General features: G+C 45.3%; 2 protein-coding genes across 2 annotated transcripts in view; one reads left to right on the top strand and one right to left on the bottom strand.

The window, feature by feature from the left end:
- The window catches only part of SNX1 (sorting nexin 1), a 587,700-nt gene that overhangs the window by 308,098 nt on the left and 256,474 nt on the right, over positions 1-23,128 (top strand). The gene's annotated exons all lie outside the window — the stretch shown is intronic.
- The window catches only part of DAPK2 (death associated protein kinase 2), a 187,423-nt gene continuing 169,541 nt past the window's right edge, over positions 5,247-23,128 (bottom strand). Inside the window, exon 12 of the mRNA XM_052646187.1 lies at positions 5,247-5,317. Coding sequence (XP_052502147.1) covers positions 5,309-5,317 — 9 coding nt within the window. The 3' untranslated portion in view covers positions 5,247-5,308. The remainder of the gene's footprint in view (positions 5,318-23,128) is intronic.

Raw genomic sequence — 23,128 nt, 5'->3', positions numbered from 1 at the left:
CATCAGCACATTAGAAAAAAGAGTATATCTATAGCCAGGACATAGAAACAACCTAGATGTTCATCAACAGATCAATGGATAAAGAAGTAGTGGTACATATATAAATGGAATATTACTCAGCCATAAAAAAGAACGAAGGGAGGTAGATGAACCTAGACCCTGTTATACAGAGTAAAGTAAGTTAGAAAGAGAAAAGCAAGTATCATATTAACACATGTATATGGAATCTAGGATAATGGTACTGATGAACCTATTTGCAGGGAAGGAATAGAGTTGCAAACATAGAGAACAGACTTGTAGACACAGTGGAGGAAGGAAAGGGTGGGGTGAATTGAGAGTAGCACTGTAGCATATATATTACCATATGTAAAACAGACAGCCAGTGGGAAGTTGCTGTATAACACAGGGAGCTCAACCTAGTGCTCTATAACAACCTAGAGGGGTGGGATGTGTGTGGGAGGTGGGAGGGAGATTCAAGAAGGAGGGGACATATGTATACCTGTGGCTGATTCATGTAGGTGTATGGCAGAAGCCAACACAACATTGTAAAGCAATTACCCTCCAATTAAAAATAACTTTTTAAAAAACTGACAAAAAAAAATAGAGTATGTCTTTGCAAAGGTTCATGCCTATGTTATATTAACCTTCAAGTCCCAGGGGGCCTTCTTTTGATCCAAATTTTGGGCCCTCTCTGCTCCAGACCAACTACTCCAACATAACTCACAGAATTGAAATAACAATTTTCAAGCAGCTGCCTTATGCCAGGAACTGCCCCAAGGGCTTTGCACGTACTCTCCCGTGTCCTCTATTTACAATGTCCTGAGAGACGGGAAATATATCCCTTCTCCAGATTAAAGAAACAAAGGCCAAAAGACATCAAGCTCCTTGCCTAAAAGAGTGCCTAAGATTTGATGGACACCAACACCAGGGCCTCTGTTTCCCTACCCACCTACCTCCTTTCCAAGTGTATAGTTTTATACCCTATCTTGTCACATATAAAACATCTTAAACTAAAGTTTATGAGATTAGTGGAAACAGAGTTGTTTTGTTTTCTAAATCAGTGACCTTTTTTTCTCTTTTGCTGCCTCAAGTTCAGACTTGATTTCTCTCTGGTAGAATTTTTCTCTCATTCCCTTAGACCTTCTACAGGACCAACCATCCCCTGTTTGAATCCTAGTTATTTGTGTCCATTTTTAGTCCCCTTTCTTATTCAGGGTAGGAGTGGGATTCTGTTGAGCCCCTATGTGCCCTGGCATTTCATAGGTGACCAAGAACTTTAGGTTTCCGGGCTAAGATCAAGTCTCTGTTTTTAGCTGGCTCTCATTGATCTGTGTTGAAAGAATGAACAGATACATGGAAAATGAAGTTGATAGTCAACAATATCCTTTTGTGTCTCATCTACCAAGTCATGGCTCTTCTCATTATTCTCCACTTCAAAGTAGGAGGGGGCAGGCTATGGGAACTATCAGAGGGGAGGGAGCTAAGGAGGTGTGAAGAGGCGGATAAGATACAGTTAGACGTTCAAGGTCAAAGTTGAAATCCTCATGCATTCACTTACTCTGTGAAAGTGTTAGTCGCTCATCTGTGTCCAGTTCTTTGGGACAGCATGGACTGTAACTGGCAAGATTCCTCTGTCCATGGGATTCTCCAGGCAAGAATCCTGGTGTGGATTGCCGTGGCCTTCTCTAGGGGATCTTCCTGACCCAGGGGTCAGATCCACATCTCTTACATCTCCTGCACTGGCAGACAGATTCTATACCATTAGTGCCACCTGGGAAGCCCATAGGAAGTATGAGTGATAGTCCTTCAGTTGTGTTCGACTCTTTGCAACTCCGTGGACTGTAGCCTGCCAGGCTCCTCTGTGCATGGAATTCTCCAGACAGGAATACTGGAGTGGGTACCCATTCCCTTCTCCAGGTGATCTTCCTGACCCAGGGATCGAACCCAAGTTTCCTGTATTGTAGGCAGATGTGGCCTCGGGCAAATCACTTAACCTTTCTCAGTTGCATTTTCTTCATTTGTGAAAAAAGAATAGCAATCTTTGCCTCATGGGGTGATTATGAGGATTAAATGAAACTGTAAGTGTGAAAAAGAGAACGCCAGCCAACGTGCAGGGGACACTAGATGAACACTTAAAAAACAAATGAACGAAAGACCTGGGGGGAAGTATACAGTATAGAATCTGTTTAAAGGAGTGCAGTTTTTAAAAATTTCATGCAATGCCTTTTATCTTCTGGGTCTACAAATGGCATTAAGCAGTAAATGAGGTATGTCAGTGAACAATTATGACTCACAGTGGAAATGCCAGACGTTTAAAACCTAAGAGCCAATTACTGGATCTAGCATCAAAGACACACCAAAGGACTTAAAAAAAAAATTCCCATCATCTAGGATATGCCAGAATTGCTGTGTGTGGGATAGAGCCCTTGATTGCTAATTAGATTCTGAACAATCAGAGCATAAAAATGTTCTTTTCCATAGCATCAAATGAGATTCCTATATCTTGTATCTGGATTGGGGCCAGTCAAGATACCACACTCTGATTTCGGTGATTTTGGCCCTCAAAGACTATAGGCAAATCCCCCAAATTTTCAGTCTCTTCCTTCCTCCACTCAGGGGCTATGGTGTGTGCAGATCCCTCCCACCTGTCCTCTGAGGCCTTGGCACTCCTCACTGCTGCTGGTGTCTACCCTCTTCCTCTAGAAGGGGGCTCCCCATTCTCCTCAACCCCACCTGGAAGCTCATGGCCTGAGGCCCACCAGGGCCTTCATCCTCCCCGCTGAGGTGCTGTCCAGATGCTGAAAGCTGGGAGCCTCTGCGGCCTCCTGAAATACCATGGGAGCTGTCCAGCCTGGGAGCTGGGTAGCATCTTGGAGCTCAGGCAACATCTGAAGAGTGCAGGGGACTCTGAGCCCAGCTAGGGTAGCCAGGAGGGCCCTTGGAGGCCACATCTATGTACAGAGGAGGAAATGGAGGCTCAGAGGGGACAAGGATTAGCTCAGGAATGTGCAGCCCTGCAGCAAAGACAGAAAACAGGTCTTTTGTGCCTAAGTCCCACACTCCTTCCATGTTGTCACACTGTGGGCTCACACCCCACCCCCACTCTACCATATTATACATTCATAGACTAGTGTCTGTTGGACACACCTATCGTTAGCAACAAGGCTCACTTATACAGCTCTTTATAAATTGCGTTTATCATTACCTCATTTAATTTTTACTACTACACTATAATTAGCTGGAGTGGTGCTATTACCATTACCCCTGGTTTCAGAGACAGAAAGCGAAACACAGAGCTACATGCCTGGGGGACTGGAGCTGGTAGCCAAAGGAGTAGGTCTCATAAGGCTGCCTGGAAGAAAAGACAACTGAACAGGACTGGGAGGAAGGCTTTCATTAGGAGGGTGAGGCAAGGGGAAGGACCCCATGGGTAGAGGGGCCAACAGGGACAAAGGCCTGGAATTTTTCATGGCAGAGGTGTGGGGGAGACAAACAGAGACAGGGACTGACATGACGGGATCACAAGGGTGAGGTGGCAGCTGCGGGCAAGGCAGGGGCTGGGGACTGCCTTGCAGCCGCCCCCATCTCCCTTTGAGGAGAGACACCCAGTAGTCCTGGGGAGGCAGATGGTGTGGACCTCAGCCCAGTGTACTTGATAGCAGAGCTCCTCCGAGAGTCTTCCCTGAGGGTGTTCCTGAGGTGGTGTGACTCACGGCTCCAAAACCCACTGTAAGCTCCCCTAAGTAAGAATGCCATTTGGCTTTCAGAGTCTCCCTCCTCCCCACCCCAGGGCCTGATCAGGGCGGTAGCCCATGTTAGTGATGAGAAAGGCTCAAGGGCCTGATTGCTCAAGCACAAGCCCTCAGGCCCTGGCTTTGGGACACACACATCTGCCTTCCTGTGAGGGGAGGGGACAAAGGACGGTTGATGGAAGGGCTGTGGGAAGAAGCTGTGCTAAACTTGCCTGGGGTATGACAAGGGAGTGGAGGGAGTTGATGTTCATTGAACATTTATTGGGCACCTGATTCCATCCCATTTTAAATATGTTATTTTATTTAAATCTCTCAACAACTCTCTTTTTGCGGCTGAGGAATCCTAGGCCCAAGGTGTTTGCTCTGAGATTGCACACTTCCCATAAACTGCTCCCTGTGGGGATACCAAGGCAGAGCCGCAAGTTGGGAGACTCCTCTGAAGTGGGGCTTTGACTTGAGGACCCCAATCAGCCTCGTTGACCTTCCTTAGACCTGCACTGCAGCCTAACTCTCCCACCATGGGACTTCCCTGGTGGTTCAGTGGCTAAGAAACCATGCTCCCAATGCAGGGGGCCTGAATCTGATCCCTGGTCTGGGAACTAGATCCCACCTGCTGCAACCAAAAGTTTGCATGCTGCAACTGAAGATCCTGTGTGCTGCAATGGAGATCAAAGACCCCTCATGCCACAACCCAGATTTGACACAGCCAAATAATTAAATTAATATATCAGTCAGTTCAGTCACTCAGGCGTGTCTGACTCTTTGTGACCCCATGGACTGCAGAACATCAGGCTTCCTTGTCCATCACCAACCCCCAGAACTTGCTCAAACTCATGTCCATCGAGTCGGTGATGCCATCCAACCATCTTATCCTCTGTCCTTCAATTTTTCACAGCATCAGGGTCTTTTCCAATGAGTCAGTTCTTTGTATCAGGTGGCCAAAGTACTGGAGGTTCAGCTTCAGCATCAGTCCTTCCAATGAATATTCAGGACTGATTTCCTTTAGGATGGACTGGTTGGATCTCCTTGCAGTCCAAGGGACTCTCAAGAGTCTTCTCCAACACCAAAGTTCAAAAGCATCAATTCATCTGTGCTCAGCTTTCTTTATAGTCCAACTTTCACATCCATACATGACTACTGGAAAAACCACAGCTTTGACTAGATGGACCTTTGTTGGCAAAGTAATGTCTCTGCTTTTTAATATGCTGTCTAGGTTGGTCATAGCTTTTCTTCCAAAGAGCAAGCATCTTTTAATTTCATGGCTGCAGTTACCATCTGCAGTGATTTGGGACCCCAAGAAAATAAAGTCTGTCACTGTTTCCACTGTTTCCCCATCTATTTGCCATGAAGTGACGGGACCGGATGCCATTTCATTTTTTGAATGGTGAGTTTTAAGCCAACATTTTCACTCTCCTCTTTCACTTTCATCAGGAGGCTCTTTAGTTCCTCTTCGGTTTCTGCCATAAGGGTGGTGTCATCTGTATATCTGTGGTTATTGATATTTCTCCCGGCAATCTTGATTCTGGCTTGTGCTTCATCCAGCCTGGCATTTCACATTATATACTCTGCATATAAGTTAAATAAGCAGGGTAAGAGTATACAGCTTTGATGTACTCCTTTCCCAATTTGGAACCAGCCTGTTGTTCCATGTTCTGAATATTAACATATATTAATATACATATTTAAATAAAAATAAACTCTGCCACCAGGCCTGCCTGCCTCCCCTCAGGGGTCAGATCTGCTTTGAGGTCTGATGGGTCTCCCAGCCTCCCTAGCTCCTCCCCATTTTGCACACAGGCGTTGGCCTAATAAACCTCTACACACATAAATAAGCCTCAAAAGGCCTAGTTTGGCACGGCCCCACAGCTGCTGAGTGGTGAGTGGCTGGCTGGATTCAGGCCAGCTCATACTCATTCCTCTGCCACCTGCTATGACACACTTACAAGTGTCCGGGATGAACCCAGAGCCGGCTGCGTGGTTTTCTTTAACCATGCACATGACAGGGCTCCTCAGCCCTCCTGCTGCTGCCTCTCACTTCCTTCTAGCAGGGCTGATTCTGCAATTGCCGGAAACTCTGAGAGCCTGCCTGCTGCTTCTCACTTTCCCAGGGACTCCGGTGGAGGAGAAAGCCTGTGCGGGTTTATTTCCTCCTCAGAATGAATCTTCCAGTCTGTTCTCCATCTGCTCCTCAGTTTCAGTTCTCATCTTGCCCAAGGTCTAAATAATTCTCTCTATAACGACAGTGTTCAAAGGCTTTTGAGCTTTACATAGTCCCTGTAACCTGCAAATAAATGAAATGTGAAGTAATTCTGCAGATGGAATAAGCACCCTATGTAGAAAGAAGAGCAAGTTTCCTGAGCAGCTGTATAAATAGACTATTTCATAAACTGAGTGAAGTCTTACAGTCAAGAGATGGAGGGGGTCCTTATCTACAGGGATCCTGAATCTGTGGCTTACGACTCCATGGATAGTAGCTTGCACCAAGCTCCTCCATCCATGGGATTTTCAAGGCAAGAAGTACTGGAGTGTGTTGCCATTTCCTTCTCCAGGGAATCGTCCCAACCCCAGGGATCGAACCCCGGACTCTCATATTGTAGACAGATGCTTACCCTCTGAGCCACCAGCGAAGTCCCCCTTTTCCCCCAGTCCCAGTCTATTCAGAGTGGGTGCCATGAAAATATTTTTAGTGTGGGAAAAAAAAAGTGATTATCCTTAGTGGGGTCATTTTATAAGTTCAGATTTTCTCCTGACTGGTTTTTGGAAAGTAGACTACGTTATTAGCCATCACAGTAGTAAAAATGAGAAGAGGCTATTCTTCTTGCTTCCAGAAACCTAGTAAAAGATCATTGAGCTCATGCCTCAAATCTCATCAATTCTAGATGGCCCTGGCTGCTGTCTCAAGGCTCCAGGCTGAGGAAAGAAATGTGATCATGTTTAAAGACGTCGGTGTTAGGAGGTGGGAGGACGTCTGGACTAGAACTGCATTGTACGTGGACATCCTGAGCCCAGCCTTTTTGGGCTTATGCGCTTATCTCCCCAGAGTATCACAAATACTTTTCTGCAGGGCTGCCAATTCTGACAGATGACATCAGCCCTTGATCGCCCAGGCAAATTATTATCTATTCTAAGGAATCCAGCTGTGACCTAGAAGAAACAGGGGACATGGAGGAGCTGGCTGTTACCAGAATGCTGACAAACCAGAAAGGAGAGGGCATCAGGCCTGCATAATCAACACCCAGAATCATATTCCACGGTTCCTACTCATGGACTCCCCAGGAACCATGCTGCCCAGGCCCAATCCCCACCTGTCTTTTCTATCTCAGTCCTATCTATCCTATAAAGCCCACCTCCTCTGTGAAGCCTTCTGTGGCTGCCTCATTCCATGCTGATCTCTAGGTCCACCTCTTGGGTCCCAAAGGGCTTTGAGCTTGTTATATGCAAAAAGTCCTCACCACTGGACCACCAGGGAATTCCCGTGCAGCAGAGTACTTATTCTATGAAGCCCTGCCTTTTACAGCTACATTTGTGTAACATTTGCCTCTATAACTCAATTGCAGCTTCTTAGAAATAGCTAGAACCTTTGTGTTCTCCTCAGTTCCAGGCATACGGTAAATAAATACTTGTTGGCTTGGTTATGTAGCAAGAACTTAGTAAATGACTTGATTTGGCATACAATAGGTACTCCATAAATGCCTATTGGTTTATAGAAAATATTAAATAAATGCCTACTAGTTTGGTGCACAATAGCCAACAGTAGTTGGCTTGATCTAATAGGATTTTGTGGGTCTCTTCTTTGTTGAGGACTAGTTAAGCTGACTGGGATACCAGCCAACTCTAGGAAACTGGGTTGAGTTTTGAAATTCAACTAGGACAAGAGAGCTCCTTGAGGTAGGCCAAAGTGAAGAGTGAGCTGTGGGAAGCCAAGCTAAGTTCTTGAGTGGGACTCAGAGTCAAGGCCTGAAGAGCCCAGGTAAAAAGGTCAGGTCCCAAAGGGCATCTTTCAATAATTTCCAACAGCACCTCCCCAAGAAAGACTTCCCTGACCACACCATCTGAAACAGCCGTCCCCTGTCCTACCATTTCTAGTTCACTGCCCTATTTCTTTACTGCTGAGCATTCACACTACTTGGTATTGTCAACTTCACTAGCATTTCCCCACACACACACTTGGTGTCTGTCCCACCTCCCCACTAGAAAGGAAACCCTAGAGAGATTTCCTTGTTTATCAATACTTGCCTTGTTCATATGCATGGTTGAGTCCCTTTGCTGTCCACCTGAAACTATCACAGTATTTTTAATCAGATATACTCCATTATGAAATAAAGAGTTAAAAAAAAAACACAACCCCACTGCTAGAGGAGTGCCAGCACATAGTAGGTACTCAATAAATAAATATACCTTGAATGAATGACTGAAAGACTGAACTGAACTGAACTGAATGAATGACTAAATGAACTGAGAGAAACCAAAAGAAAGGAATTCAACTAGAAGTGGATTCAGGCAGATCTGGGTGAGAACAATCAAAGATGGCCTTTGGCTATAAGTGCCCATGAATCTATGTTGCCACCTTCTTGTGTGGCACTGTAGAAGCCTGAAACAGTAGTGGCCACTCAAAGGATCAGAGAGGGTGAAAGCAGAAAAGGTCAGCCTGTCTGTTTAACTTTTGTTCTTGTCTTGTTCAGCCTCTGTTGTGTCCAACTCTTTGTGACCCCATGGACTGCAGCACCCCAGGCTCCTCTGTCCCTCACTGTCTCCTGGAGCTTGTCCAAACTCATGTCCATTGAGTCAATGATGCCAACAAACCTCATCCTCTATTGATTCCTTCTCTTCCTGCCTTCAATCTTTCCCAGCATCAGGGTCTTTTCCAATGCATCAGCTCTGCAAAAAGTGGCCAAAGTATTGGAGCTTTAGCGTTAGCATCAATCCTTCTAATGAATGTTTAGCATTGATTTCCTTTAGGATTGTTAGAGGACTGAACATTTGTTCTACCTTCCAACAATAAGATTATAACATGACTCCCTGGTCTTATTCTTGGCAAGCCCCTTAGGATTCTTTCTAGTGGATAATATGAATACATCTCACAAAGCACATCATTCTTGTTTTATTATATAAGTATTATATTTAGATTACTATTCAGCTGGATGAAGCACAAGCTGGAATCAAGATCACTGGGAGAAATATCAGTAACCTCAGATATGCAGATGACACCACCCTTATGGCAGAAAACGAAGAGGAATTAAAGAGCCTCTTGATGAAAGTGAAAGAAGAGAGTGATAAAGTTGGCTTAAAACTCAACATCCAAAAACTGAGGATCATGGAATCTGGACCCATCACTTCATGGCAAATAGATGAGGAAACAATGGAAATGATGACAGATTTTATTTTCTTGGGCTCCAAAATCACTGCGGTCAGAGACTGTAGCCATGGAATTGAAAGACGCCTGCTCCTTGGGAAAAAAGGTATGACCAACCTAGACAGCATATTAAAAAGCAGAGACATCAGTTTGCTGACAAAGGTCCATAGAGTCAAAACTATGATTTTTCCAGTAGTCATGTATGGATGTGAGAGTTGGACCATAAAGAAGGCTGAGCAGTGAAAAGTTGATGCTTTTAAACTGTGGTGTTGGAAAAGACTCTTGAGAGTTCCTTGGACTGCAAAGAGATCCAACCAGTCCATCCTAAAGGAGATCAGTCCTGAGTGTTCATTGGAAGGACTGATGCTGAAGCTCTAATACTTTGGCCACCTGATGCAAAAAGTCAACTCATTGGAGAAGACCCTGATGCTGGGAAAGATTGAAGGCAGGAGGAGAAGGGGATGACAGAGGATGACGTAACTGGATGGCATCATCGACTTAATGGACATGAGTTTTAGCAAGCTCTGGGAGATGGTGAAGGACAGGGAATCCTGGTGTGCTGTAGTCCATGGGGTCACAAAGAGTCAGACACAACTAAGCAACTAAACAAAAACAAAATTGAGCATATGTTCATTCCCCTCCCATTCCTGCTGTGGTGGCGTATACTTTCCTTCCCCACTGATGTTGGGCTTTTCTGTGTGGCCTGCTTTAGCCAATGACATGTTGTTGAAATTATGTAAGCAGAGAGTTTGTATATGCTCTATGGTTTGTCTTGTGTCATAGGTGCTGGTGATTTGGAGGGAAAGGCAAGTCCAGAATAACTGCTGTCCCTTAAGCCAGAGTCCCAAAGTGAGGACAGGTGGAGCAGTCCTCAATCCAACCTGCAGTGAGAAGCAGGCCCAGGTGACTTGCAGCCTGAGACAGAGCAGCCCTGCCAAACCCCATCTCCATCAGCCAAATTGCATTTGACCTGCTGGCCTGTGAGTGTGAGAATGAATCCTTATTTTATAAGCCTACTGAGTTTTGGGACTGATCTCTTTTGCAGTATGATTGTGGCAATAGCTGGTAGGTATATAACGCATGCCCACTCTAGCAAAAGAATGAGAAGACATAAATAGGGGAAATTATAAAACATCCATGGTCCCATCACCCAGAACAAGCATTACCAGCATTGTATACAGCGCTCCACTGTTTTTCTGTGTTTCACAGTAATGAGGGTCTACTGTATACATCTTTAGGTAACCTGCTTTTTCATACCAGTATGTCATGAGCATCTTTGTAAGGCCATATGTACCGCAGTGTTGCCTCATCACTCCTTCCAAACAACACTCTAAGGCAGGCTCAGAGAGGCAACTTGATTTGCCCAAAGTCACACCTCTGGGAATCAGCCAAGTGAAAGGAAAGTGAAGTCACTCAGTGGTGTCCGACTCTTTGCGACCCCATGGACACCAGGCTCCTCCGTCGATGGGATTTTCTAGGCAAGAGTACTGGAGAGGGTTGCCATTTCCTTCTCTAGGGAATTTCCCAACCCAGGGATCGAACCCAGGTCTCCCACATTATAGACAGACGCTTTACTGTCTGAGCCAACAGGGAAGTCAGAAGTAACAACAGAAACAGGGTAGATACCCAGTGTTTGTCTCTTGTAAACATCTCAAGGGAATCAGCCAAGCCCTGTGCAACTCCAGGCTCAGCGCTCTATCCTCCATGCAGGCTCTCTCTTGGCACCTCATTAGCATTTTTGGCACCTGGCAAGATCAGCTCCCTCCCAATGAGAACAAAACGAAACTTTTATCTTATCTGGAAGGAGAACACAAGTGTTCGGTTCCCCTGATTCACATGATCCCCGGGCTGCTGCAGAGTCCTGCTGCCAGCCTCCCGTGTCTGATCCTGGGTGGTAGTGGGGTGTCATTTCTGCTTTTGGGTGGACAGAGACCAGGGCAGGTGGTCAGGAAGTATTTTCTGATGGAGCCTTTAGCAGGCCAGCAGGTTTCCAGTTTCTTCTAGGGGATAAACAAAGCTCTTGGGGGGTTCTTGTCAGCAGGAATGAAGTAGAGAATAAGTCCAACTCCTGTAGAAGGGCCAGCCTGGGAAAATCAGGGAGATAGCCTGTGTTCCAAACTCTGCACTCCAGCTTCATCAGAAAAACTCCATAGAGGGTGACGAAAGGAGCACAGAATGACTGAATCAGGAGTGAAGAGCCGGAACTTGGAGGTGAAAGGCCTGCCTCCTACTTGTATGGTCTCAGTTTTCTCATCTGTCAAATGGTCATGGAATTATGTGCCTACTGACCCCTTTCTGCTGCCCCCGTGAAGCCGGGCTGTGGTTGAAGTCACGAATAGGAAAGGGCTGTGGAACCACAGCGGGGAGCTTGAGCTCAGAATCCTAAGGGGCAGCGTCCACCAGCCAAGCAGAGGAGACAGGGCACTGGGGTCTTCACTCAGCAAAGGGCAGCAGGGAGAGAAGGAGCCTGGACTTGGGGAGCTTAAGATGGAGAAAGGTTGATCCTACAGATTCCCTGAAAGTTTGCAGAAAGTAGGCCCCAGCCTTAGCTTCTCCTGAGATCAGGGTCTTCTCTGGAGAAATATCTCTATTTGTATTTTCCTCAAGTTGATTTTCAGGCTGCAGCTGTGCAAAGAGAAGGAAAAAAGGAAGGGAAAAGAAAAGGAAAGGAAAGGAAAGGAAAGAAAAGCAGCTTCTATTTTGTGGACTGGGGCCACTGTGGGGGGATGGGAAGGGGTACCTGAGGTCATCAGACGGGGCTGAGGTAGGAGATAGATAGGCTCCAGGTTGGACATTTACAATCAGCCAGCCTCCTGTTTGCATTTTCTGGGGCAAGAGATAGGTGGGCTCCAGCTGAGGAATTTACAACCGGCCAGGTGTGCTCCTCAGTTCAGTTCAGTCGCTCAGTCATGTCCGACTCTTTGCGACCCCATGAATTGCAGCACGCCAGGCCTCCCTGTCCATCACCAACTCCCAGAGTTCACTCAGACTCACGTCCATCGAGTCAGTGATGCCATCCAGCCATCTCATCCTCTGTCGTCCTCTTCTCCTCCTGCCCCCAATCCCTCCCAGCATCAGAGTCTTCTCCAATGAGTCAACTCTTCACATGAGGTGGTCAGAGTACTGGAGCTTCAGCTTTAGCATCATTCCTTCCAAAGAAATCCCAGGGATGATCTCCTTCAGAATGGACTGGTTGGGACTCCCTGCAGTCCAAGGGACTCTCAAGAGTCTTCTCCAACACCACAGTTCAAAAGCATCGATTCTTCGGCGCTGTGCCTTCTTCACAGTCCAACTCTCACATCCATACATGACCACTGGACAAACCATAGCCTTGACTAGATGGACCTTAGTCGGCAGAGTAATGTCTGCTTTTGAATATACTATCTAGGTTGGTCATAACTTTTCTTCCAAGGAGTAAGCGTCTTTTAATTTCATGGCTGCAGTCACCATCTGCCGTGATTTTGGAGCCCCAAAAAATAAAGTCTGACACTGTTTCCACTGTTTCCCCATCTATTTCCCATGAAGTGATGGGACCAGATACCATGATCTTCGTTTTCTGAATGTTGAGCTTTAAGGCAACTTTTTCACTCTCCTCTTTCACTTTCATCAAGAAGCTTTTTAGATTCTCTTCACTTTCTGCCATAAGGGTGGTGTCATCTGCATATCTGAGGTTATTGATATTTCTCCCGGCAGTCTTGATTCCAGCTTGTGCTTCTTCCAGCCCAGCGTTTCTCATGATGTACTCTGCATAGAACTTAAATAAGCAGGGTGACAATATACAGCCTTGACGTACTCCTTTTCCTATTTGGAAGGAGTCTGTTGTTCCATGTCCAGTTCTAACTGTTGCTTCCTGACCTGCATACAGGTTTCTCAAGAGGCAGGTCAGGTGGTCTGGTATTCCCATTTCTTTCAGAATTTTCCACAGTTTGCTCTTGGAAATGGAAATAACCACAGAAACAGGGTAGATAGCCAGTGTTGGTCTCTTGTAAAGATCTCAAGGGAATAATCATGGCAAGGACGAAGAGAGGCAAAAACCATGTCTGAGTAAAGGATAAGAGAGACACTACACATGTGCAGAAAAGCTCCTTGGAGTAAAAAGGAGATGATGCAAGGTCATAATGAGTCTTGCTCCTCCCAGAAGCCTGCACTTTAAGATCCATCTTGGCTGAGGGGTGTGCGCACCTCATGGGAGGGTCCCAGGTAAGTCAAGTGTGGAAAAAGAAACCAGATAATTGGCCTCAAGGAAGACAAAGACCTGGAAGAACTGATCTGTGTCAGTAATGACTCACCCCTCTTTACTGCGCACCTCCTCACTAGGGGGGACGCCCACAGCCTTCCTCTCTGGGTGTGCATCTCTGCCTTGCTTCTATCTCAACTAAATGGACTGTTTCTCTACGTGCTCTCCCACTTGTCGCTGTGCTATGTCTCTAATGATAAACTTTGTACCCGCATTGACAGTTTCTGCACCTGTAATAAATGCATTTTTCACTGAGGACAAAGAGCCAGGGAAAGTTAGCTTCTAGCCTCTAGCCCTTGCTGGTTTGGTGGCTAGGATTCCTAGTTTTCAGGCAGGTTACACAGGTTCAATTCCTGGGTAGGGAATTAAGATCTTGCTTCATGCCACCATTCTCTGCTACTTCACTGAGATCAGGGCCGCTCTAGACTCAGACCCCAGAGATCAGAAGCCTTGGTGAAAACCCAGCCTTGGTAGGGAAACCCCTGGGCACAGTGGCTCTGATGGCAACGACAGTAAGCCCCTGGGTGGGTGAGGGGCACAGATCAGCTTGTTTAGCAAAGGGCCCCTTCCTGCCCCCTCCCTCCATCAAGTCCAGCCTCTTTATAGGATAAGGAAGAGATGGGGAGTCCAGAGCCAGACGCAGTGCAGGAGGAAAAGCACCAGCTTTGGAGCCAGAGAGAACTGGAGACAAAGTCCACCTGTGTGACTTTGGGTAATTTATGGAGCCTCCCTGGGTCTCAATTTCTTTAGTAGTAAAAGAATGAAAATACTTTGAAAAATATGCATAAAATATCTCACACAGTGTCTGGCATGTACCAGGTAGCAAGGCTTGCCCAGAGAATTAGTGGCAGTCAGGCCTAGAGCCCAATCCCTGAACCCACTCCATGCCCTAGCCTTGCCTCTCTGATCTCCTCGCCAGTAGCCAGGAGCAGCGAGGACTGCTGCAGCCTGAGTCCACAGGGGAACTGCCAGGAATACTCTCCACCTCTGGGAGTCAGCTTACCAAGCCTGCCTCTCTCTGAGGTCTAAAGACAGTGACTTCAGTCTTCCTCTGGGCTGGGAGCAGCTCTCAACCTGCAGGGGAGGGCTCCCCAGGGGCAGTGCTCCTGCTAGGCCCCAGGAAGCTGTGGGGAATATGCCAACAGGAGCCTGTCCTAGTGGCTGCTCCCCAGAACCACCACCCCACAGACCCAGCTCTAAACAGCTCTGCCCTCAGAATCAGCACGGAAGAGGGCCCCTTCCAGAGAGCTCCACCTGGGGACCCCAAGCCTCGGCCAAGTTTGAGAGGACCCTGCAGGGGCCCAAGTTACAGCTGGAGGTGACCCCACTGCCTGCTGGGAAGCCTCCTTCTACCTCTCCTGCCTGTGTATAATTCTTTCATCTCTGAATGCAAGCCACTGAGAGGCATTTATCTCCTTCCTTCATTTGCCCAACCACTAGAGGATGGAGATCATCCATCTTTAGTGTGATCAGCGGCCCCTGGCACAGGGCTAGGACTCATGGAGCTCTGAACATGGTATTGAGTTGAGGGGAGAGACGTTGAGTTGAATTCTTTGGGGGTTCTAGTGTGCGCATGCTCAGTTGCTTCTGTCCTGTCTCTTTGTGACCCTATCGCCTGTCGCCCACTAGGCTCCTCTGTCCATGAGAGTCTCCAGACAAGAATACTGGAGTGGGTTGCCATGCCCTCCTCCAGGGGATCTTCCCTACTCAGGGACTAGGGATTCTCAAAGGCGCCCAAATGAGTAAGGATCAAAATGAATAAGGAGAGAGTGCAAGACATTTGAGCTCTTCAAGCTATGCTTTGATCCACCTGCTCATATAGATTTCAGTACTTTAAAGAAAAGGCAACATGGATGCAATTATTCAAGGAAAAGTGTATTGTTAAATGGGATTTTGTTTTTCATTATAAATATAATAAACGTTCAATGTGAAATATATTTCACAAAATATACAAAAAGTACAAAATATACAAAAAGGAAATGAAGTTCTGCTTCATTCATATAAGTTCTGCTTATGTATATACGTATATAATGAACACAGACAGTGCTTATTTAGGCAAAATTTGCATATAATGTCACCATTAATATTTCAGCATGTAGACTCACAGTCATTTGCCAAGTAGAGAGGTTTTTTTTTTTTTTTTTCCAAAATTGTACATTTAGACACATTTCCTAATCTGAAGTCAGCCCTCCAAGGTTCTTAGTTATGCACCTCCTGGGGCAAAAACAGGAGGGAGATTTCTGCAATTAGGAATCCAGCTTCCTTTGGGTTTCGAACTGCAGACCTACAGCGGCTCCATGGGTTTGTGGCTGGGGTCAGAGGACAGGGGACATCCAGGCACCTATAGGTAAGGGCGCAACAAGTAGGGAAGATGGCCTCCCAGAAAGGAGGAAAGGGAGTTCTTAGTTATTTATTTAACACCATATATGCGCCAGCCCTGCCCCTCCATCCCCTTTCCTCACATCTCACCTCGTTCAGACTGTTGGTTGGTCCCAGCACCTTTCTAACTGACCCTGTCAACACAGAGCTCTGAGCAGACACTGCTGGTTATTACAGTTGACACCTGAGTTGCCAGACTCTTTCAGTGTATTGCCTCTTTCAGTGCTCACAGCAGCCCATTATTAAAGTAGTGTTCCCATTTTACCATGAGGAAGTCAAGGCTCAGAGTGATTAGGTCACTTCCCCCAAAGCATTTGGGATAAAAGTGTAGAGCCAAAATTCAAACGCAGCCTATCAGAATCCAAGCCAGAACCCCCTCATCTCTCCTCAGGTCTGGACACCTCCAGCAGCACAGTTTCCTGGGAGCTCCAGGGTGCTTTGGCAAGATCCCCTTCCTTCTGTTCCTATGTGGCTGTGGTCTAGTTGCTAAGTTGTGTCTGGCTCTTGCAACCCCATGGACTGTAACCCACCAGGCTCCTCTGCCCATGTGAATTTCCAGACAAGAGTACTGGAGTGGGTTGCCCTTTCCTTCTCTAGAGGATCTTTCTGACCCAGGGATAGAACCCAGGTCTCCTGCATTTCAGACAGATTCTTTACCGACTGAGCTCCCAGAGAAACCCCATTCCTGGTATCCATTCCTATACCCCTCGATTAACCCCAGGCCTAGCCCTGGGGAGTCAGGCATCTGTAAGTCATGCTCCTCGAACTGAAGCTGCCAAGGAGTCTCTCCCACCCCCATCACTACTGTCTGCCCGCCTCCTACCCTGAAGGATCAGGAAGCTGTGCAGAAACCACAGACAAGCTGGGGATGGGAGGGGCAGACCTATTCCAGAGCTGCCACATCTTTTTCTTGACCTCTTGCCTGGCCTGGAGCCAATCAGCCTGAGAAGGTAGGGAAGGAGGCCCTTGGGAACTTTCCAGTGATACCTAGAGGGAAATACCTCAGCTTTAAAGGAAATTTCCCAAAGAAAGAGTTCAGTCAAACGACGTTTATTTAGGAAAATCCATTTCCTTGCCTTTCCAGCTTCTGTGTGAAAGTGTCAGTCACTCAGTCGTGTCTGACTCTGCTACCCCATGAACTGTAGCCCGCCAGGCTCCTCTGTCCCTGGGGATTTTCCAGGCAAGAATACTGGAGTGGGTTGCCATGCCCTCTTCTAGGGAATCTTCCTGACCCAGGGATTGAACCCACATCTCCTATGTCTCCTGCATGGTAGGCAGATTTTTTTTACCCGCTGAGCCATTGTTGCTGCTGCTGCTAAGCCATTGAAAAAGAAAGTGAAAGAGAAGTCGCTCAGTCGTGTCCGACTCTTTGCGACCCTGTGGACTGTAGCCCACCAGGCTCCTCTGTCCATGGAATTCTCCAGGCAAGAATACTGGAGTGGGTTGCCATTTCCTTCTCAGGGGATTTTCTTGACCCAGGGATCAAACCCAGGTCTCCTGCATTGCAGGCAGATGCTTTACCCTCTGAGCCACCAGGGAAGCCCATTAGGGAAGCCCATTAGGGAAGCCCATTAGGGAAGCCCATTAGGGAAGCCTAAAAGGCAAATGAGATATCAGGGAAATATATTTGCATGTGACAGATGAGGAGGTAATATCCTTTTTACTGACTTTTCAAACAAGTTAGAAGGTGAGTATCCAAGTAGATAAGAGACAGAATTGAATAGACAATTCACACAAGAAGTTACAAATTACCAATAAACATATGAATATACACTCAACCTCATAATCAATCAACAATTTAAACGAAAGAGAGATAATATTTTTTTAATTTTCTTATTAGCTAAGATGAAAAAGTTTTTAAATGCCTAGGGTGGGCATGGATGTGCAGAAACATACTCCTGGATGGGAATATAAATTAGAATACACTTTAGAAGAGCAGATGAGCAGTTTATTGCAAAATTCTTTCTTCACTTTGACTCAGAAATGTTATCCAGGAATTTATCTGGGGAAACAATTCAAAAAGAAATCCAAGATGTAAAAGAATTTTCACAATAGTGCCAGCTTTAAGAGTTAAAAACTTGGGCGTTTTAATTTTAATGTTAAATATTGATAGAATATGATAAATAACATTATGTTATTTCCAAACAATGAAGCATTTTCAGGCATTAAAGTTTATGTCAGGAGCTCCCCTGGTGGTTCAGTGGCTAGGACTCCGTGATCCCAAGTCAGGAGACCCAAGTTCAATCCCTAGTCAGGCAATTAGATCCCACATGGTGCAACTAAAAGATTCTGTGTGCCACAACTAAGACCTGGAGTAGCCAAATAAAATTTTTTTAAAAGTTATATCAGCATAGAGTGTTTGTTGATATGGGAAAGTATGTGTATTATTGCATTTTAAAAATATAATAAAACATTATGACAGCGTGAGCTTATTTTTGTTATCTGTTCAAAATTCTAAAATATTCCTAGTGTCTTGATCTGAGTAGAGCTATTTGTGAGGAGCTGGGGGAATTTTGTTGGCTTTTCTGTTTTCCAAATTTTCTTTCTTGAGTATCCTGACTTTTAAAATAAGAAGAATCTTCCCAACAAAAAAAAATTAACCCAAAACTATAAAACTCCTAGAGGAAAACATAGGCAAAACACTCTCTGACATAAACCACAGCAGGATCCTTTATGACCCACCTCCCAGAGTAATGGAAATAAAAGCAAAAATAAACAAATGGGACCTAATTAAACTTAAAAGCTTTTGCACAATGAAGAAAGCTATAAACAAGGTCAAAAGAGAGCCTTCAGAATGGGAAAAAATAATAGCAAATGAAGCAACTGACAAAGAATTAATCTTGAAAATATACAAGCAGCTCATGCAGCTCAATTAGAGAAAAATAAACAACCCAATCAAAAAATAGGTCAAAGAACCAAACAGACATTTCTCCAAAGACATACAGATGGCTAACAAACACATGAAAAGATGCTCAACATCACTTATTATCAGAGAAATGCAAATCAAATCCACAATGAGGTACCATTTCACGCCAGTCAGAATGGCTGCTATCAAAGTCTACAAACAATAAATTCTGGAGAGAGTGCTGAGAAAAGGGAACCCTCTTACACTGTTGGTGGGAATGCAAACTAGTATAGCCACTATGGAGAACAGTGTGGAAATTCCTTAAAAACTGGAAAAGAACTGCCATACGACCCGGCATCCCACCGCTGGGCATACACTCCGAGGAAACCAGAATTGAAAGAGACACGTGTACACCAGTGTTGACTGAGCACTGTTTACAATAGCCAGGACACAGAAGCAACCTAGATGTCCATCGGCAGACAAATGGATGAGAAAGCGGTGGTACATATACACAATGGAATATTACTCAGCTATTAAAAAGAATGCATTTGAATCAGTTCTAATGAGATGGATGAAACTGGAGCCTATTATACAGAGTGAAGTCAGTCAGAAAGAAAAACACTAATACAGTATATTAATGCATATATATGGAATTTAATAAGATCGTAATGATGACCCTATATGAGAGACAGCAAAAGAGAAACAGATGGAAAGAACAGACTTTTGGACTCTGTGGGAGAAGGTGAGGGTGGGATGATTTCAGAGCATAATTACCATATATGAAATAGATCGCCAGTCCAGGTTTGATGCATGAGACAGGGCACTCAGGGCCGGTGTACTGGGATGACCCTGAGGGATGGGATGGGGAGAGAGGTGGGAGGGGGGTTCAGGATGGGGGATACATGTTCACCCATGGCTGATTCATGTCAATGTATGGCAAAAATCACTACAATATTGTAAAGCAATTAGCCTCCAATTAAAATAAAGTAATTAATTTTAAAAAATTAATAGAACATTTTAAGAAAAAGTCCTATTCCAGCCTCTCATACTGTTACCCTTCAGGATGAATTAGTATGTGGCTGTTCAACAGTGGTCAGAGTCCTGGGTTGGAAACTGGGGTCAGCCCAAGACTGGTCAAGGCCTTTTGCATCCCAGAGGGTCTTCAAGCCCAGGTTCTTGGGGACGTAGCAAGAGCTTGGAGAGCTGGAGAAGACAAGCCTTCAGGAAGAGCAGGTATCAGCTCTGCTGCACACTCTGAATGGGAACCAGCCCTGTGGCCCAAAGCTGCTGACTGGAGAGGGGCTGGCTGCTGACTCATCTTATGTCTCTATAAGCCCAGGAAATTCTTTCACTGGATCTGTGGGTGGAAATTGGGATTTGAATTTCAATGAGATTTTTTAAAATTACATCTTGATTATCACTAACCTCTATCTGAAATCTAACATCTCGTTTGATTATGAGTGCAGGCAATAAACCTCAGCAGTGCTAACAAGATCTGTGGCTTTGTCATTAATACAGGCCATAGATATTTTCTTAGTACATTGCTATTCCTTGCAAGTGTCGCAAGATACAATTTACACTCATCATTCATTTCAAAATTCTTGCAGTTATTATGCTAGATTTTGTTATTAAAAGTTTGAATAAGGAAACATGGATTATATTACATGCATTAAAAATAACTTTTTTAATCACATATTGGTATAACTGATTTCCTTTATAATCCTCTGTATTTTAGTTTACCTCTTTAAAAACATCATTCTGAGAAGGGGCCATAATCTTCACCGGACTACCAAAGGGGCTGTGCCACAAGAAAGGTGATGATCCTCTGCTATAAGCCCATGGCTTTGACACAGAAGGAAGGGAGACTCTTCTAGTCAGACTGATTCTTCCTACTCCCCCTCACTGGCTCCAAAGGCAGCCAGGCTTCTAATAGTTCCAATAGAACACTGTGATCTGTTACTGATTGACCTTGAACCCCTATAAAACACTTTCCCAAATAGCCCAGACTGAAGGTGAGTATCCCTCATTCCCGGGTGACATTCTCAACAGTAAGTAAAATCAGCAATAATGATATAATTCAAGATGCTGTAAATACAGGTCAGGTTCCAGAGAGTGAGCATGTGTGTGTGTGTGTGTGTGTGTGCGTGCGCGTGTGCATGTGTCTGTGTGTCTGTGTGTGTGTGTCTGTTTGTCTGTCTTATCCTTGTGAGGATAAGTCCCATTTTGTAGAGGAAAAGAGTGAGGTCCAAAGAGGTAATGTGACATGCCCAGTTCTCATTTACTAAGTAGCAGAGCTGGGATTTGACCCTAAAATTTTGACTCCATACCCAGCAGCCCTCTAGTTCTTTTGCTCTCATCTCACTCTACCCATACCTTGGGATTCATGACTATAGCAAATGTAAGCTCTGGCTTTGTCTTGGCCTTTCCAAGGTTGAAGCCCTGCCTCTACTTTAAATTCAAAGGACATTCTAGAGTTGGTCTTCATCTGTGTCAGAAATTCCATCTGTGGAGTCTAATACCTGCTGTTTTTCCCAGCCAGCCTCTCTTCTCTCGTTTCTTTGGGGGAACTGCTTCTTCCCATTCCACACGTCCCAGAGAAACTGTCCATCTCAATGCCCTACAGCCAAGGATGGGCGTCTGACCCAAGCTTGGCCAATCAGATGATCTCTCTGGGGAATCTTGTGCAGGCGGACTAACTGATGGGAAGCTGATGACCATTCCGAGGCCAGCACCCCAAACCATTGAGCTCCAGATCACCCCTGTGATCTCTGGTTCCGATTCTTCTCAAGGCTGATTTCATTATTTTCTTTTGCTTTAATTACACAGTAAACTCCCAATGCCTTTTCCCCTTTAAGTTAGCACGAGGACTGGAAAATGTCAGTTTTCATTCCAATCCCAAAGAAAGGCAGTGCCAAAGAATGCTCAAACTACCGCACAATTGCACTCATCTAACACGCTAGTAAAGTAATGCTTAAAATTCTCCAAGCCAGGCTTCAGCAGTATATGAACCGTGAACTTCCTGATGTTCAAGCTGGTTTTAGAAAAGGCAGAGGAACCAGAGATCAAATTGCCAACATCCGCTGGATCATCGAAAAAGCAAGAGAGTTCCAGAAAAACATCTATTTCTGCTTTATTGACTATGCCAAAGCCTTTGACTGTGTGGATCACAATAAACTGTGGAAAATTCTGAAAGAGATGGGCATACCAGACAACCTGACCTGCCTCTTGAGAAACCTGTATGCAGGTCAGGAAGCAACAGTTAGAACTGGACATGGAACAACAGACTGGTTCCAAATAGCAAAAGGAGTATGTCAAGGCTGTATATTGTCACCCTGCTTATTTAACTTCTATGCAGAGCACATCATGAGAAATGCTGGGCTGGAGGAAGCATAAGCTGGAATCAAGATTGCTGGGAGAAATATCAATAACTTATATGCAGATGACACCACCCTTATGGCAGAAAGTGAAGAAGAACTAAAGAGCCTCTTGATGAAAGTGAAAGAGGAGAGTGAAAAAGTTGGCTTAAAGCTCAACATTCAGAAAACAAAGATCATGGCATCTGGTCCCATCACTTCATGGCAAATAGACGGGGAAACAGTGGAAACAGTGTCAGACTTTATTTTGGCGGGCTCCAAAATCACTGCAGATGGTGACTGCAGCCATGAGATTAAAAGATGTTTACTCCTTGGACAGAAAGTTATGATCAACTTAGACAGCATATTCAAAAGCAGAGATATTACTTTGCCAACAAAGGTCCATCTAGTCAAGGCTATGGTTTTTCCAGTTGTCATGTATGGATATGAGAGTTGGACTATAAAGAAAGCTGAGCACCGAAGAATTGATGCTTTTGAACTGTGGTGTTGGAGAAGACTCTTGAGAGTCCCTCGGGCTGCAAGGAGATCCAACCAGTCCATCCTAAAGGAGATGAGTCCTGAGTGTTCATTGGAAGGACTGATGTTGAAGCTGAAACTCCAATCCTTTGGCCACCTGATGCGAAGAGCTGACTCATTGGAAAAGACCCTGATGCTGGGAAAGATTGAGAGCAGGAAGAGAAGGGGACAACAGAGGATGAGATGGTTGGATGGCATCACCGAACTTATGGACATGGGTTTGGGTGAACTCCAGGAGTTGGTGATGGACAGGGAGGCCTGGCATGCTACAGTTCATGGGGTCACAAACAGTTGGACATGACTGAGCGACTGAACTGAACTGAGTCAACTTCTGTTGTTTTCAACCCAAGAACCATTGGTTTAACATCCAAACAGATTGGGGAACAGGAAAGAGGGAAGGAAGAACAGAGCCTGCTTTTAGTGTAGACCTATTGTGTGCAGGCAACAGGCTCTGAAACATCCTTTTTTGTTTTAAAGTTTTTTCTTTTTCAATATAGACCATTTCTAAAGTCCTTATTGAATTCATTACAATATTGCTTCTGTTTTAAGTTTCGGTGTTTTGGCTGCAAGATATGTAGGTTCTTAGCTCCCCAAAGGATTGAACCCACACCCTACACATTGGAAGGCAAAGTCTTCGCCACTGGAGCGTGAGGCAAGTCCACATTCTTTCGT

This window comes from Budorcas taxicolor, chromosome 10 (assembly GCF_023091745.1).
Source record: "Budorcas taxicolor isolate Tak-1 chromosome 10, Takin1.1, whole genome shotgun sequence".
In the NCBI taxonomy this organism is placed as follows: Eukaryota; Metazoa; Chordata; class Mammalia; order Artiodactyla; family Bovidae; genus Budorcas; species Budorcas taxicolor.
The sequence above is the reverse complement of the archived record's forward strand: the minus strand, read 5'-3'. Positions and strand labels throughout refer to the sequence as shown.